We start from the raw sequence: 17252 nt of genomic DNA on the forward strand, positions 1-17252 counted from the left end.
CCAACACGATAAAAAAAATTTTTTTAATTAATTCTTTTGACCAGTATCTACTGAGTAGCTGCTAAGTACCAGACACTGTTATGAGTACTGAAGATGGAACAGGAAACACAGATGTGCAAACATGGACTCTGACTTTCATAGAGCTTTCAGTGTAATAGAAATATAACCAATGACAATAAAGCAAGACAACTATCACAATAAGGTAAGTGTAAGGTACTCTGAGAACTATGACAGTGGACCTAATGTAGCCTATCTGTAGTGAAGAACCACTTTCTTTCTCCTTTTATTTTTAAATTCCATTACATCATGGACAAACACTTTTTTTTTTTTTGGCTGTGCTGGGTCTTCACTGCTGCACACAGGCTTTCTCTAGTTGCATCAAGCAGGGGCTACTCTTCATTGTGGTGCACGGGCTTCTCATTGAGGTGGCTTCTCTTGCGGCGGAGCACAGGCTCTAGGCACACAGGCTTTAGTAACTGCAGCACACGAGCTCAGTAGTTGTGGCTTGTGGGCTCTAGAGCACAGGCTCAGTAGTTGTGGCACACAGTAGTTGTTCCACGGCATGTGGGATCTTCCCAGACCAGGGCTCAAACCCGTGTCCCCTGCATTAGCAGGCGTATTCTTAACCACTGTGCCACCAGGGAAGTCCCCATGGACCAATACTTTTGTAAGATCAAACAAAAATGAACTGGAAAAATAAAAGTAAAAAAGGCCATACAAAATACAAGCCTAAATGTTTTATTAGATTCAGACCCATAAAATTATATTTCAAAAACAGGATAAACAAAAAAGAAAAGAATTACATAAAACTGCAGAATTTTCATTGGAAGTATGCATATAGGCAATTATAGAAAACAGCTATCGCACTAGCAACTTTTGTCATTTCATAATTCTTATTTAACCAAAAGTTATCACTGAAATAGCCATTCTTCATATTAAACACCAATTCACATATTCTGAACTAATAGCATATGTCAATATTTAAAGTTTTTAATATAACAAATAAGCTTGCTTCTTGCTTTTGCATTAGTTATCTATTACTGCATAAAAAAATATGCCAAAACTTAGTGGCTTAAAACAACACAGTTATTATCTGACAATTTCTGTTGGTCAGGAATCTGGAAGCAGATTAGCTGGGAGTTCATGATTCAGGGTCTCTTATGAGGTTTTAGTCAAGATGTTGGTCAGGGCTACAGTCATCTGAAGCCTTGTCTGGACTGGAGAATTTGCCTCACTGAGCTGATGGTAAAAAGCCTCATCAGTTTCTCACTGGTTGTTGGCCAAAAGCCTCAATTCCTCAGTATGAGGGCCTCTCTACTGGGCTGTGCACGACAAGGCAGCTGGCTTCCAGAGAGAAAGCGACACAACAACCAAGACAGACACTGCAGTCTCTGTTATGACCTAAACTCAGAAGTGACATACTATCACATCAACCCCATGTTGAATGTGGAAGGGGATTACACAAGGTGAAAATACCAGGAGGTAGAGCTTCCTGGGGGCTCTTCTGGAGGCTGGCATCATTCTTGCTAATCTACCGAATCTAGGTTGGACTGATGACAATGCTGATCACAAGGGGTAAGGTATATCTAAACTACCTCTATGATTTGTTTTAGTAGCACTCACAACAGAGAAATTAGTTTCACAGATGTATATTGACCAAAACAGGGGAAGAGACTTTGAAGCAATTTTAGCAAGCTCAGGATATTCAGTTTTAACTTTTACCCAATATGCAGAAAATGACACTTTTCAAAATTTGTCCTCAATTCTTTATTGGTAGCCAGTTCCAAAAATTTATCCATCAAAAGTATAGTTAAATCTAAAATAACTTTTGATGAAAAATAATAGATTCTTGATCTATTAATTTCCTATGCATGGGTTTTCTTTTGATGGAAAATAAAATTCAAAGTCTTATCAAATTTGTAAGGCATATGCTTATAACATTTTGCAACAGTGCAATATTAAAATCATCACCTACTTACTGATAAATTGTGGAACCCATCATACCAATTTGAAGAATCTTTTCCCCAAAATTTCTAACTTTCAGTTTTGTCCTTTGACCTTATGTAACACTGAAAACATTTGATATTTCTTTCTTGCATGAAAGGCTAATTAAGATCATCTTTTAAAAAAGAATGATGCTATCAGACAAATAACCTTAATTCACATATTTTAAAAGCTGGGGACTAAACTAGTTTCTTTTTAAAAAAAATTGAAGTATAGTTGATTTACAAAACCTGTTTTTTTTTAAAAAAACCTGATTTTTTATCTTGTAAAAACATGAAGTGTTCATGCCAAAGGTCAAATACTTTGCCTGAAAATTTCCCTTTAAAAATTATTGTATACCTCAGCATATCGTAACAGCTGATTGGCTCAGCTTCCAAACTATCATTTAGTTGTTTTAAAACCTCAAATTTAATGTATTAGTGTTTAAGTAATTCACACTTTTAGCGAACTGTTAATTTAGTTGATATACCAAGTACACTATTTAGTTCAGCCGACATAACAAGACTTTCTCAATGAAACAAGCAGGAAGTTGATTTACATTCTGGCACAAGTTTCAACATTTTTTCCCTGTCACTGTCTATATAATAATCAGAACATACTCCTGCAAAGCAAAGCAAAACACCAAACCACATTTGTTGACTTGGTAACTCTTCAAAGTTTTATATATCTCAGACAAGCTGTGTTTGTCAGCAAGGAAGCTGAAAAATAAATTCTTCCTTCACATTACTGTCATGTGAGCAAAATCAATGTGCTGATCATATTGTAAGAAAAATTCCTTTGCTATCCTGATTTGTCTAAGAGTTGGTCTTCTGTATGACTAAAACTGTCCCTAAATATACCAAGCTATGGGTGTTGCTGGGAAATATTTCATGAACTACCTTCTTTGCTACAGATTCATCCAACACCTTCCAGCGAACATCTTTGTCTTGTCATTTGTGTGTAGTTTTTTAATGTTAGCAACCTGAAGTCAGACTGTAAAAGAAACTCACAAAATACTAATGAAATCCTGAATATATATGAAATCCTGAAGATCTCTTCTGTCAGCTTAACTGTAATAGTTCTTCTTTCAAATAAGGCATTTGTGGTTGTGAATATAATTATGTCATGCATTAAATGCCACTTAAATTTTGATGGTTTTATTGTTTTAGCAGCCAGTACATCACTGCGAATAACCCACTGTGGTTTTAGCACTTCCCATCAATAATGGCTAAAAATTGAAGTCAATATAGGAGGGAGGATACTTCCCAACAAAACTAGTACAAACTCTTTTGGTCTGTACCTCTTTGAAATTACTTCCATCATCATCATTTGGTTTAGTATTACTGTCACATTCAGAAAAGATGTATCTTTTTTTATTAAAAAAATAATCTAGGAAAGCTTCCTTTATCATAAGTAAATTAAGATTGAAAATAAAGAATATAAATTTTAGGGCTTCCCTGGTGGCGCAGTGGTTGAGAGTCCGTCTGTCGATGCAGGGGACACGGGCTCGTGCCCGGGTCCGGGAAGATCCCACATGCCACGGAGCAGCTAGGCCCGTGAGCCATGGCCACTGAGCCTGCGCATCCGGAGCCTGTGCTCCGCAATGGGAGAGGCCACAACAGTAAGAGGCCCGCGTACCGCAAAAAAAAAAAAAAAAAAATTTTTACTTCCTAGATTTAGGTAATACTAACAAAAGCAGAAATTGAAAAGAATAAAAAAGGTTTTTTGTTTTTATTTGTTTTATTTTGATTTATTATATATTTACTTTTTAATTATTTTACTTATGAAACAAGAATATGCCTGATTAAATTTAACACATGATTTTTAAGGTAAATAAATCCTTCTTCAATTCTTACACATTTTGGGTTACAAATGACTAACATAAAAATAACACAGGTAGAGCAGAATACACATTCTTCTCTAGCTTGCATGGTATACTAACCAAGATAAACCATATTCTGAGCCATAAAACACACTTTCACAAATTTAAAAGAACAGAAACCATATAATATCTGCTCTTAGGCCACAACAGAATTAGACTAGAACCAGTAACAGCCCCAAAATAACATGCAGATTAAACAGTGCACTCCTAAATAACACATAGGTCAAAGAAGAAATCTCAAGAGAAATTTTAAAATATTTTGAACAAAACGAAAATGAACCCACAACTTATAACTTGTGGAATGCAGTAAAAGCAGTGCTTAGAGGGAAATTTATAGCAATGAACGCATATATTAGAAAAGAAGATAGATTTAAAACGAATAGTCTAAGTTTCTACATTAGGAAACTAGAAAAGAAAGAGCAAATTAAATCCAAAGTAAGCAGAATAAAAGAATAACAAGAACCAGAGCAGAAATGAATGAAATTGAAAACAGGAAACCAACACAGAATAATCAATGAAACCAAAAGCTATTTCCTTGAAAATATCAATATAAGCAATAGGCCTCTAGCCAAGCTAACTAAGAAAAAGAGAGGACACACACGACTAACGTCAGAAATGAAAGAGGGACTATCACTAAAGATACCATGGACATTAAAATGATAATAAAGGAATACTGTGAACAACTCTGACCACAAATTTGATCACCTAGATGAAATAGATCAATTCCTTGAAAGATACAATCTGCCAAGAAACAAACAATCTGAATAGGCCTGTATGTATTAAAGAAATTGAATCAGTAATTAATAACCTTGCAAGACAGAAAGAAAGCACCAGGCTCAGATGGATTCCCTAATGAATCCCACCAAACATTTAAGGAAGAAATTATACACATTCTCTAAAATCTCTTCCAGAAGATAAAAGCAGAGGAAATATTTCCTAACTCAATTTATGAGGCCAGCATTACCCTAATACCAAAACCAAAGATATCGCAAGAAAAGAAAACTAAACACTAAGATGTCTCATGAACATTGATGCAAAAATCCTCAACAAAATATTTGCAAATCAAATTCGAGAATGTATAAAAAGAATTATACACCAAAATCAAGTGGGATTTATTCAAGCCTGGTTCAACAGTTTAAAAAAAATCAATTAATGTAATCTATCACAGTAACAGGCTAAAGAAAATCACATGATCACACATAAATTCAGAAAAAGCATTTGATAAAATCGAACATCTATTCATGATAAAAACTGGACAAACTAAGCACAGACGGGAACTTCCTTGACTTGATAAAGAATAACTACAAAAAACCTACATCATATGAAATGGTAAGACACTCAAAAGCTTTCCTGCTAAGATCAGGAGAAGGCAAGAATGTCCCCCCCCCCACTATTCCTTTTCAGCATCTTACTGGAAGTCCTAGGTAATGCAATAAGACAAGAAAAGGAAATAAAAGTAATACAGGCTGGGAAGGAAGAAATAAAACTGTCTTTGTTCACAAATGATAAGATCATCTATGGAGAAAATGTGAAAGAATCCACACCAAAAAATTCCTGGAACTAATAAGCAATTATAGCAAGGTTGCAAGATACAAGGTTAACATACAAAAGTCAATCCCTTTCCTACACGCCAGCACTGAACAAGCGGAATTTGAAATTAAAAACACAATACATTTACATTAGCTCTCTCCAAAATGAGATACTTAGGTATAAATCTAATTAAATATATACAACATCTACATGAGGAAAACAACAAAAATCGAATGAAAGATACCAAAGAAGAACTAAATAGAGAAATAATCCCTGTTAATGGATAGGAAGAGTCAATATTGGCAAGATGTCACTTCTTCCCAACTTTGATTTCCCACTATCTACTGGCTCAATGCAAGCCGAATCAAAATCTTAGCAAATTATTTTGTGGCTATTGACAAACTAATTCTAAAGTTTACATGGAGAGGCAAGATCCAGAATAGCCAACACAATATTAATGAACAATGTTGGAGGGCTAACACTACCCAACTTCAAGGCTTACTATAAAGCTACAGTAATCAAGCAGTGCAACACTCGTGAAAGAGACAAATAGAGCAATGGAACAGCAATGGAAGCAGAAAGAGACTCAAATAAATAACCCACAAGTGATCTCTGACAAAGAAGCAAAGGCAATACAATGGAACAAAACAGTCTTTTCAACAAATGATGCTGGAACAACTGGACATCCGCATGGAAAAAATGAAAAATAAGGCAAAGACTGTATACCCTTCACAAAAGTTACTTCAAAATGGATCACAGACCTAAATGAAAAATGCAAAACTACAAAATTTCCTAGAAGATAACTAACATAGGAGAAAATGTAAAAGTCCCTGGATATGCTGATGACTTCTTAGATAAAACACCAAAGGCACAATCCATGAAAGAAACTGATAGCTGGATTCATTAAAATTAAAAATTTCTGCTCTGTGAAAGACAATGTTAAGAGAACAAGAAGACAAGCCAGCCTGGGAGAAAATATTTACAAAAGACACATCTGATAAAGAACTGTTATCCAAAATATACAAAGAATTCTACAACTCAACAATAACAAACCACCCGATTGAAAAATAGGCCAAAGAACGTAATAGACACCTCAGCAAAGAAGATACACAGATGGCAAATAAGCATATGAGAAGATGCTCCATATCATATATCATCAGGGAAATACAAACTAAAACGAGATACCACTGTACACATATTAAAATGGCTAAAATCAGGATCAATGCTGGTGAAGATGTGGAGTAACACAAACCCTTATTCACTGCTGGTGGGAATGTAAAATGGTACAGCCGCTTCAGTGACAGTTTCGTGGTTTCTTATAAAACTAAATATACTCTTACCACCAATCATGCTCCTTGGTATTGACCTAAAGGAGCTGAAAACATATGTCTATCCAAAAACCTGCACGTGGGTGTTTATAGCAGTTTTATTCACAATTGCCAAAACTTGGGAGCAACCATGATGTCCTTTCCAGGTGAATACACAAATAAACTACAGAAAATGGAATATTATTCAGCACTAAAAAGAAATAAGCTATCAAGCCATGAAATGATATGAAGGAAACTTAAATGCATATTACTAAGTGAAAGAAGCCAATCTGAGAAGGCTATATACTGTATGGTTTCAGTTATATGACATTGTGGAAAAGGCAAAACTATGGAGAGAATAAAAAGATGAGAGACTAAAATGCTACCACAGTGATGGATACATGTCATTATACATTTGTCCAAACTCACAAAATGTGCAACACCAAGAGTGAACCATAATGTAAACTATGGACTTTGGGTGGTTATGATGTGTCAGTGTAAGTTCATCAGTTGTAACAAATGTGCCTCCCTACTGAGGAATGTTGACAATGGGGAGGCTATCCGTGTGTGGGGACAGGTTTATATGGGAAATCTCTGTACCTTTCCCTCAATTTTGCTCTAAAAACTTAAATTAAAAAAAATCACGTACGTACCACAGCACCTGAACTAGTCGATATTCTGTTCTGAAAGGATTCTGCTTATCATGCACTTAGGTGTGATGATGACAATGTTAAAATGCAATTCAGGCTTCTAAACATTTACTCTCAAGTTTTATTCTTACCTTGTCATGGATTACTTACAAACAGTTCAAGGACCACACTTTGAGCAGCATTATGCTAAAGAATGTTTAAACTCAGACTTAAAAGAGGAATAAGAATGTGTAAATATCTAGAAACAAAGAGTACGTGGCCCTTTGAGAAACAGAAAAATCCAATATGGCTAAAGCATGAAAGGTAAATGTAAGGGTGATAAGATATGACACTGGAAAAGCAAGCAGGAGACCTGAAAGCAAGATATGACACTGGAAAAGCAAGCAGGAGACCTGAAAGCTCTTTTATGAAGAATTTCAACTAATGGTCTCCAAATTTATTCATTACATACACATTGGTATGTATATTTATCTACTAGCTTTATAATCGATTTACAATATCATTATGTTTGGTTATATATTACATATTCATATATACTTTATTATACAAACATATGTAAATCAAATAATATGATTTATAACGTGATATTGTTAAAATATTATCTGTATCACTAAAAATATAACATAAAGGGGTGAAAAGAATTTTTTTTTTTTTTTTTTTGCGGTACGCGGGCCTCTCACTGGCCTCGCCCGTTGTGGAGCACAGGCTCCGGAGACGCACAGGCTCAGCGGCCATGACTCACGGGCCCAGCCGCTCCGCGGCATGTGGGATCCTCCTGGACCGGGGCACGAACCCGTGTCCCCTGCATCGGCAGGCGGACTCTCAACCACTGCGCCACCAGGGAAGTCCCGGGTGAAAAGAATTTTAAATGTACATCTTTTTTCTTTTGGCTGCGTTGGGTCTTTGTTGCTGTGCGCAGGCTTTCTCTAGTTGCGGTGAACGGGAGCTACTCTTCGTTGCGGTGCGCGGGCTTCTCATTGCAGTGGCTTCTCTTGTTGTGGAGCACAGGCTCTAGGCGGGCAGGCTTCAGTAGTTGTGGTGCACAGGCTCAGTAGTTGTGGTGCACAGGCTCAGTAGTTGTGGCTCGTGGGCTCTAAAGGGCAGGCTCAGTAGCTGTGGCGCATGGGCTTAGCTGCTCCATGGCATGTGGGATCTTCCCGGACCAGGGATGAAACCCGTGTTCCCTGCATTGGCAGGCGGATTCTTAACCACTGTACCACCAGGGAAGTCCCTAAATATACATTTTAATTATTTATGATACAAATTTTTTTGTTTTCACAAAAATTGACTACAGTATTTTTTTTTTTTTTTGGGTACACGGGCCTCTCACTCTTGTGGCCTCTTCCGTTATAGAGCACAGGCTCCGGATGTGCAGGCTCAGCGGCCATGGCTCACGGGCCCAGCCGCTCCGCGGCATGTGGTATCTTCCCAGACCAGGGCACGAACCCTTGTCTCCTGAATCGGCAGGCGGACTCTCAACCACTGCGCCACCAGGGAAGCCCGACTATAGTATTTTTAATGAAAGTATAATTTGAATATGCTTTACTTCTGAGGAACTTATTTTAACTCTTTGTGATATATAGAGATTTGAAGGTGTAGTTCTAAAATGAGCATGCATATTTGATTTTTAATGTCTGTAACAGCAGAAAGAGATGTCTCACAGGAAGAATTTAAAGTTTTTTAAATTTTCACTTAAAACTCCAAAGCAAGCATCAAAATTTTTTTCTAATTTATAAGAACAGATCTGATTTCGTGTATCTTGCCAACTGAACACCACATGATCACCTTTGCGTTTATATACTTATTTTTATATTCTCCTTAAATTCCCCCCGACCTATCCATTTTGTATTAAACAACATAATAATTCATAAATCCATCTAACCATTCAAATTACACTATTGTGCAACATTTAGAAAGTGAACAAAGCACACTTTCCTCAGGATACCTCAAATACTAATCATGTGATACATAGAACAAGGGAATAAATAACAAGTACATAGTGCTAGCTATTAAGTATACAGTGGGCCCTACGAATCTGTGGGTTCCACATCCACAGACTGAACCAACCCACATTGAAAATATTCAGGGGGGAAAAATGCTAGAAATTTCCAAAAAGCCAAACATATTTATATAGCACTCACACTGTATTAGGTACTATAAGCATTCTAGAGATAATTTAAGTATACAAGAGGATGTGCATAGATTATATACAAATACACCATTTTATACAAGAGACTTGAGCATCCACAAATTTTGGTATCCTCAGGGTCCTGGACCCAATCCCCGCTCCGTGAATATCAAGGGATGACTGTAAATGTCTTACTGTCTTTTAGATTAAAAGGTAAATACAAACAGAAGATCTAATATTTCCCTCCTGCATCCTAACATTATCTTGTGCATCACCCTGCCTTGGAGACCAGTTTAGGCTCATTTAAAGGTAATAGGAAGTCATTAAAGCAGGGAAAGTGACAGAATCATTTTAATAAAATGCACTGGAAATGAGCAAAACTGAAGGCAGCGACACCAGTTTGAAGGGTATTGTAATCATCTATGTAAGAGATGATGGTGTCCCTGGACTTCCCTGGTGGTGCACTGGTTAAGAATCCACCTGCCAATGCAGGGAACAAGGGTTCGATCCTTGGTCTGGGAAGATCCCACATGCTGCGGAGCAACTAAGCCCGTGCACCACAACTACTGAAACCCACACACCTAGAGCCTGTGCTCTGCAGCAATAGAAGTCACCACAATGAGAAGCCCGGGCACCACAACGAAGAGTAGCCCCTGCTCACCACAAATAGAAAAAGTCCACACGCAGCAACAAAAAACCTAACGCAGCCAAAAATTAATTAATTAATTAAATTTATAAATATATATATTATATTTATATATTATTTATTTATTTATTTTTAAAAAGAGATGATGGTGTCCTAGATTGGTGGGTTGGCACTGGAGCTACAATGACTGAATTTAAGTGAGGTTGTGAAGAAAGGGGAGGGGAGGGGACGGAAGGGAAGGAAAGAAAAAGGAAAGAAAAAGGAAAGGAAAAGGAAAAGGAAAAGGAAAGGAAAGGAAAGGAAAGGAAAGGAAAGGAAAGGAAAGGAAAGGAAAGGAAGAAAGGAGGGAGGGAGGGAGGGAGGGAGGGAGGAAGGAAGGAAGGAAGGAAGGAAGGAAGGAAGGAAGGAAGGAAGGAAGGAAGGAAGGAAGAGTCAAAAGCAATGTCCAGATTTCTGACTTGAGCAAGAATGTATTTTGATACCAACTACTGAAATCCACTAAGTTTCACAAGTTTACTTTTGAACATGCTGAGTTTAAGATGCTTCTAAGATATCTAAAAGTAGACATTTGAAAGTTGTTGGTTATACAGATATAGAGCTAATGATTTAAAATCATCAACGTAGGTATATACAGTAACCAAAGTCACCAGAGTGAAAGAAATTTCTAGAACAAATACACAGAACAAAAAGAGAATAGTCTAAGACAAAGAGCTGAGTAACATCAACACATAAAGAGTAAGTACAGGAAAGGAAGAACTACAAATAAAAACTGGGAAATACTGGCAAAGTGGTAGGAAGAAAATCAAGAGGGTAAGGTATCACCAAAGCCATTATCTATCATGTTATAAAAGAGCATTAGAATCATTTTAAAGGACCTCTTTTCACTTAAAAAGAAGTCCACTTATCTGCATCAACCACAGATTATTCAAGTAGAAACCACAACGTTGACAACTACAAACGAAAACCTAAAAATGTGGATATCCCTTAATATGTTTGTTTGCTTGATGTACAAGCTTAAAACAGCCTTTCAAAAAGTTTAACCTATTAACAATTTTAAAAATCCTTCCTATTAGGCCTGTCAATACACAAGTGATAATATCATACAAACTCAAAACAAGGAATAATTATTACTGAAAAACATAATCAGTGATTTATCCCCATTAGGTATTAGGTTTGTAAAGAACACTGTCATAATTGTGAATAACTGTGTTAACTTGATCTTATTACCAAATTTAGCTCTGTTTATTTTAAAAACAGGGGCTTCCCTGGTGGCGCAGGGGTTGAGAGTCTGCCTGCCGATGCAGGGCACATGGGTTCGTGCCCCGGTCCGGGAAGATCCCACATGCCACGGAGAGGCTGGGCCCGTGAGCCATGGCCACTGAGCCTGCGCGTCCGGAGCCTGTGCTCCGCAACGGGAGAGGCCACAACAGTGAGAGGCCCGCGTACCGCAAAAAAATAAAAAATAATAAATAAAAACAGAAATGTTTTTAACCTATTTTTGAGGGCTGGATATGTACAGCACAAAATACCCAGAATAAAAGATTGTTTTATTAACTCCAAAAAGATTGTAACGTTCTATTCAGGAATGTTAACACAAATCTCTAACCAATACAATTCCAAAAAGAATCCCCCTCTGCCCTTAGCTACAAAGTATTAACCATAATGTGCAGAAAAGGAAAAAGAATAAACAGTATCATCAAAGATAAATACCACCATTTACCGAAATTTTCCCCTCTGGGAATTTTCATATTTTCTGTGGAAAGACTAGAAGGTGTTGTGTTGGGGGATAAAACTATCACGAGAACAAGATTGGCAGCATTATGAGATTACAGCTAAAGGAATTTTCCACTAAAATAGATATTTTAAACCTTAGCAATTAGAAGAAATACAGGACCCATGAGTAAAATCCTAGTTTTAGAATGGATACCAAATATTTAGAAGTATTAGGTAAGTCGGGGAATTACTAAATAACCAAGAAGTACATGACTGGTCTCCATATTTTTAATGTTTCACTACCTTATTCAATTTCACCACCACTGTCCCAAACAGTCCCTCACTCTGGGTAGGTCTTCTCTCTCTTCTCCCTTTAAACACACACACACACACACACACACACACACACACACAGACACACACACACACACACACAGCAACAACTAAAGATCAAAATCATCTCTCAGACTCTTTATTAAAATTGTGATACATATTCACTGTGGGAAAAAGATAACATGAATCAATATCTCCAGTAACTCCACCAACCCAGAGATAATGGCTGTTATATTCTACAATATATTAGTAGTTCATAACCTTTTTGTATTGCAGATCTCTTTGAAAATCTGATGAAAAATATAGCTCTTCTCCCAGATAACCATGATATTCTTTTATATAGAATTTTAGCAGCTCATCAATAGAGTTCAAGTTAAGAAAACTTATATATATTACGACAGATGTTGTTTTATATCATACTCTTCGTAATATGCTTTCCCTCTCTCCATTTAACATAAATAGGTAATAATTTTCCTATAATTATTAATTCCTATAATTAACGGTTTTCTAAAGAATCAGTTTAATGCCTGTATTGTAACTTTATATTAATATGCTATAGCTTATAACCTATCTCACTGTTAGAAATTTAAGTTTCTCCAGTTAGGGGCTATCATACTTGTTCATTTCTGGTGTGTTAAGTATAATGAATTATCCTAAAGAAATCACTATAAACTTAACCAAGTAAACATTCCACTAAGAAAATTACACATTGGGGGGAAAAAAAACCCCAAAAATATATAACCACTGATCCATCCTTCTTAAACCTTGAGTTTCAGAAATTTCAAGACTCCCCCCCACAAATAATTATCCGACGTTATTTAAACGTGTTTTAAAAAGGAGTTCAGTGAATATATTAAGAGACGTTCTAGGTAAACAGGAGTTGATTCAATAAAATAGAGCTCAACTACAGTGACTGCTTAACAAACTCAATGCTTAAAAAGTACATCCTTGATATTTGTAAGAAAAAAATTAATATTTAATCCATAATTTACAAGAGCACACAAACTAGTCTTGTGGGTGGCTTGTACCCTCTAATGACTTTTTCAGTTTGTCTAGTCGTATATATATCATAAGTTATTTGGTTTGCTGAAAATATTTTCTAACATATAATGCCAAATTTCTATCCTTTAGCCCATTCCTCCTTTTTTCACCCCCATTAATCAGCAGACACCCTTCTCCAAAAAACATACATTCTCCAGTCTTTGCTACAACTTGCTGACAGATTAATGAAAGTAATGAACTGTTGATATACAATGTAACAAATTCCTCTAGATAAGGAATTGATAATTTCAGATCTAGATTTTGTGTTTGTTTTTATTTGGTGTGTATTCAACTACGAGTTGCTCTGAGTCCATGAATAATGACTAGAAACTTTAAAAAAAATTGTTGTTGTTTGTTTTATAACAGTATTAAACATGGCTAAACCTTTGAGAGCTGAAAAGTAACAAACCATGTGCTTTAGGCTATGAAAATAAAAGAAGTAACAAGTATATGAACAGGTCACAAGTAAAATAATGGTCTAAAAAATGGGTGGGATGGGGAAGGGAGGGAGATCCAAGAGGGAGGGGATATATGTATACATATAGCTAACTAACTTCACTGTACAGCAGAAACTTATACAACATTGTAAAGCAATTATACTCCAATAAAAAAAGCTTAAAAATAAAAACATACATCATGTGAAATCAATTTTCTACCTAATTTAACACAATATGTAAATAAAGCTTTTGATGAGGATTTGTAAATTATTCCCCTAATGATTCTACCTAAAGAATGCAAATCTGAAAAGTGCCAATTATAATTTAAGGTTTATAATTTAATAAGGATTAAATATGTATGAATGATACAGCAAACTTGGTAAGTTACTGAAGTTTATTTTTATTCCCCAAACCAAAAACTGATGATAAAAACTCTTTTGGTTTGAAAATGTGGCCTGGAAATAGGCCAAATCGAAGCTATTTGATTGGCAATGCTTGCTAGCAAAAGAAAAAAGAGTCTTTCCAGTTTAAACTATTCATGTTAAGTAAAAATTACCAAGCACAAGTTTCATTATATCTACATCAAAATTACTCAGAAATGAAAATAAAAGCAGCAGCAGTGGCAAACATATCAGACCTACTTAGTCAATTGTTGATTACCTTGGCCTTCTCATCTCTTTTAAAAGGTAAACACTGGGACTTCCCTGGTGCCGCAGTGGTTAAGAATCCACCTGCCAATGCAGGGGACACGGGTTCGAGCCTGGGCCTAGGAAGATCCCACACGCCATGGAGCAGCTAAGCCCTTGCGCCACAACTACTGAAGCCCACGCACCTAGAGCCCACGCTCTACAACAAGAGAAGCCACCGCAACGAGAAGCCCACACACTGAAACGAAGACCCAACGTGGCCAAAAATAAATAAATTTATTTATTTTTAAAAAAGTTAAACATTGAGTTTTATCTATATAATAACTTAGTATTAAAATTAGAGATCTTTTTAATCAATGTTTTATTTTAGATGAATTATAATAACCACAACTTTTAACCAAATATTTTAAACTTTAACATAAAAGTAGGGCAAGACAGAGGTTTTATATGTATAAATCTAGGTAGATTGTCTTGTGCAAGCATGCGAGTTCTGGAGTCAGGTTGCCCGAGTTAAAATCCAGACTCTTCTGTTCACTAGCTTCGTAAGCACAGTGAAATGATTCTACCTCTTTATCCCACTTCACTCACCTATAAAATAAGAGTAAATATTATACCTACAGTACCTACCTTACAAGATAACTTTGAGAATTGAATGAGATCTCTACGTAAAGCTTCTTGGACATTATAAGCACTTGATAAGATTTGCCATTATTCCATTAATTATTAGCACAAGTATGACCACACCTTCTGCAACCTTTATGGCTTCAACAGGGAAAGAAGCTAATATCTCAGTCATCTCCGTTAAACAACTTATACTTAATTGTGATTTTCCTCCTATACATGTGTACACACACTCAAACACATTTTCTGATAAAAGCATTACTCCTTGTGTATAGCTGGTGCTATGGACTTGCTAGGGTCTGAATGTTTGTGTCCCCCCCAAAAATTCTGTTGAAATCCTAACGTCCAATGTAAGGGTAATAGGAGGTGAGGCTTTGGGAGGTGCCTAGGTCACAAAGGTGGAGTCCTCATGAATGGAGTTAGTGCTCTTATAAAAGAAATCCCACAGAGCTCTCTAGCCCCTTCCACCATGTGAGGACACAGTGAGAAGCTGTTAGTCTGCAACTGGCAAGAGGGCTTTCACCAACCAGAACCTGACCCTGCTGGCTCTCTGATCTCTGACTTCCACGCTCCAGAATTGTGAGAATTAAATTTCTGTTGTCTGTGATATTTTGTTATAGTGGCCTGAATGAACTAAGATCAGAATGAATTGGATACTCCCAAAATTCATATGCTGAAAGCACTAACCCCGATGTGATGGTATATTTGGAAGCAGGGCATTTGGGAGGTAACTAGGTTTAGATGAGGTCATGAGGGTGGGGCCCTCATGATGGGATTAGTGTCTTTATCAAAAGAGACACCAGGGAAGCCACCCCTTCTCTCTCCACCATTTGAGGACAAAGTAAGAAGGCAGCTCTCTGCAAATCAGGAAGAGAAGCCTCATCAGAACCAGACCACGCTGACACTGTGATCTTGGACTTTACAGCCTCCAGAACTGTAAGAAAATAAATTTCTGCTCTAGCCATCCTGTCTATAGTATTTTGTTACAGTATCCCAAAGCTGACTAATACAGATGGTATATCTGTATTTTCAGTGTTTAAATACACAAGGGAAAATGACACAGTTTTTCTTTTGCTAAGTTCATCAAACCCTTACAAATTCATGGTGTTTGCAGTATTCAAAGACTGCAGAATATGTCAGAATAAGTCATGGTCAGAAAGACATTACACTCCTGCCTACAATGTAATTTCTTTTTAAGAGCACAATATTAAGGTTTCTTATTTTTCAAACAGCTGTTTGAAACAGTTCTAGTTAGTTAAGCCATGGTCAGGAAGACATTACACTTATGTCTACAATATGTTGTTAGTCATAACTTAAGGATTCTTACCTTTTGTATCTGCCTGAAACTGTTCTAGATGGCTCCTGTAAAGTAAAAATAAAAAATGACATATCAGTTTGGGTATGTGTATAAGCACACAATTCCGTATTCCATAAAACTACTGACAGAGAATACTGGAACAATTACCATTGTTTTTTTTAATAATTATTTTATAGATTTATTTATTTTTACTTATTTATCTTTGGCTGCATTGGGTCTTCGTTGCTGCTCGCGGGTTTCCTCTAGTTGCAGCAAGCGGGGGCTACTCTTTGTTGTGGTGTGCGGGCTTCTCATTGCGGTGGCTTCTCTTGTTGTGGAGCACAGGCTTAAATAGTTGTGGTATGCAGGCTCAGTAGTTGTGGCTCGCAGGCTCTATAGCGCAGGCTCAATAGCTGTGGCGCACAGGCTTAGGTGCTCTGCGGCATGTGGGATCTTCCCAGACCAGGGCTCAAATCCATGTCCCCCTCATTAGCAGGAGGATTCTTAACCACTGCGCCATCAGGGAAGTCCCTTTAAAACTATTTTTGAAACCACAGGAACTAGATTTAAATGTTTAATCACTGGTTATTTAGATAAAGCAGAAAGAAATACTAAGGTTATGTGTATGCACTCAAAGTACATTTTATTGAATGTAGATAATAATGATTCCATATGGAACTTTTCCCCTTAAGTTTCACAAACAGTACTCCAACTAACATTTTATCAAGGTTTTCTTTCATAAAAGTCCCTAATCTTATTTTATATGAACTAAAACTTAAGGCACAGACCTTGAATGATATCTGTCTAAATATGCATTAGAAAAAATGCTAATAATGCCTTAAGTTCCAAAACATAACACCTCTCTCACTTTGGTTATAAATGAAATATTTCAAAACATGACATCAGCTTGATTATCCAGACTATCTCTTGCTGCAATGAAATAGGCAAAATTGCTAAATAAGAATAGCCCTTGTTGCATTTACTGATTTGTGGGTAACTGATATATTGATTGTAATGGTAGAAACAACCTGGCAATA

At 36.6% G+C, this 17252-nt stretch overlaps 1 protein-coding gene across 1 annotated transcript in view; it reads right to left on the reverse strand.

Moving 5' to 3' along the window:
* The window catches only part of PAWR (pro-apoptotic WT1 regulator), a 100273-nt gene that overhangs the window by 9868 nt on the left and 73153 nt on the right, over window positions 1-17252 (reverse strand). The window contains exon 4 of the mRNA XM_082850420.1: window positions 16246-16280. Coding sequence (XP_082706546.1) covers window positions 16246-16280 — 35 coding nt within the window. The remainder of the gene's footprint in view (window positions 1-16245; window positions 16281-17252) is intronic.

This window comes from Leucopleurus acutus (assembly GCF_964270905.1).
Source record: "Leucopleurus acutus genome assembly, chromosome: 11".
NCBI lineage: Eukaryota > Metazoa > Chordata > Mammalia > Artiodactyla > Delphinidae > Leucopleurus > Leucopleurus acutus.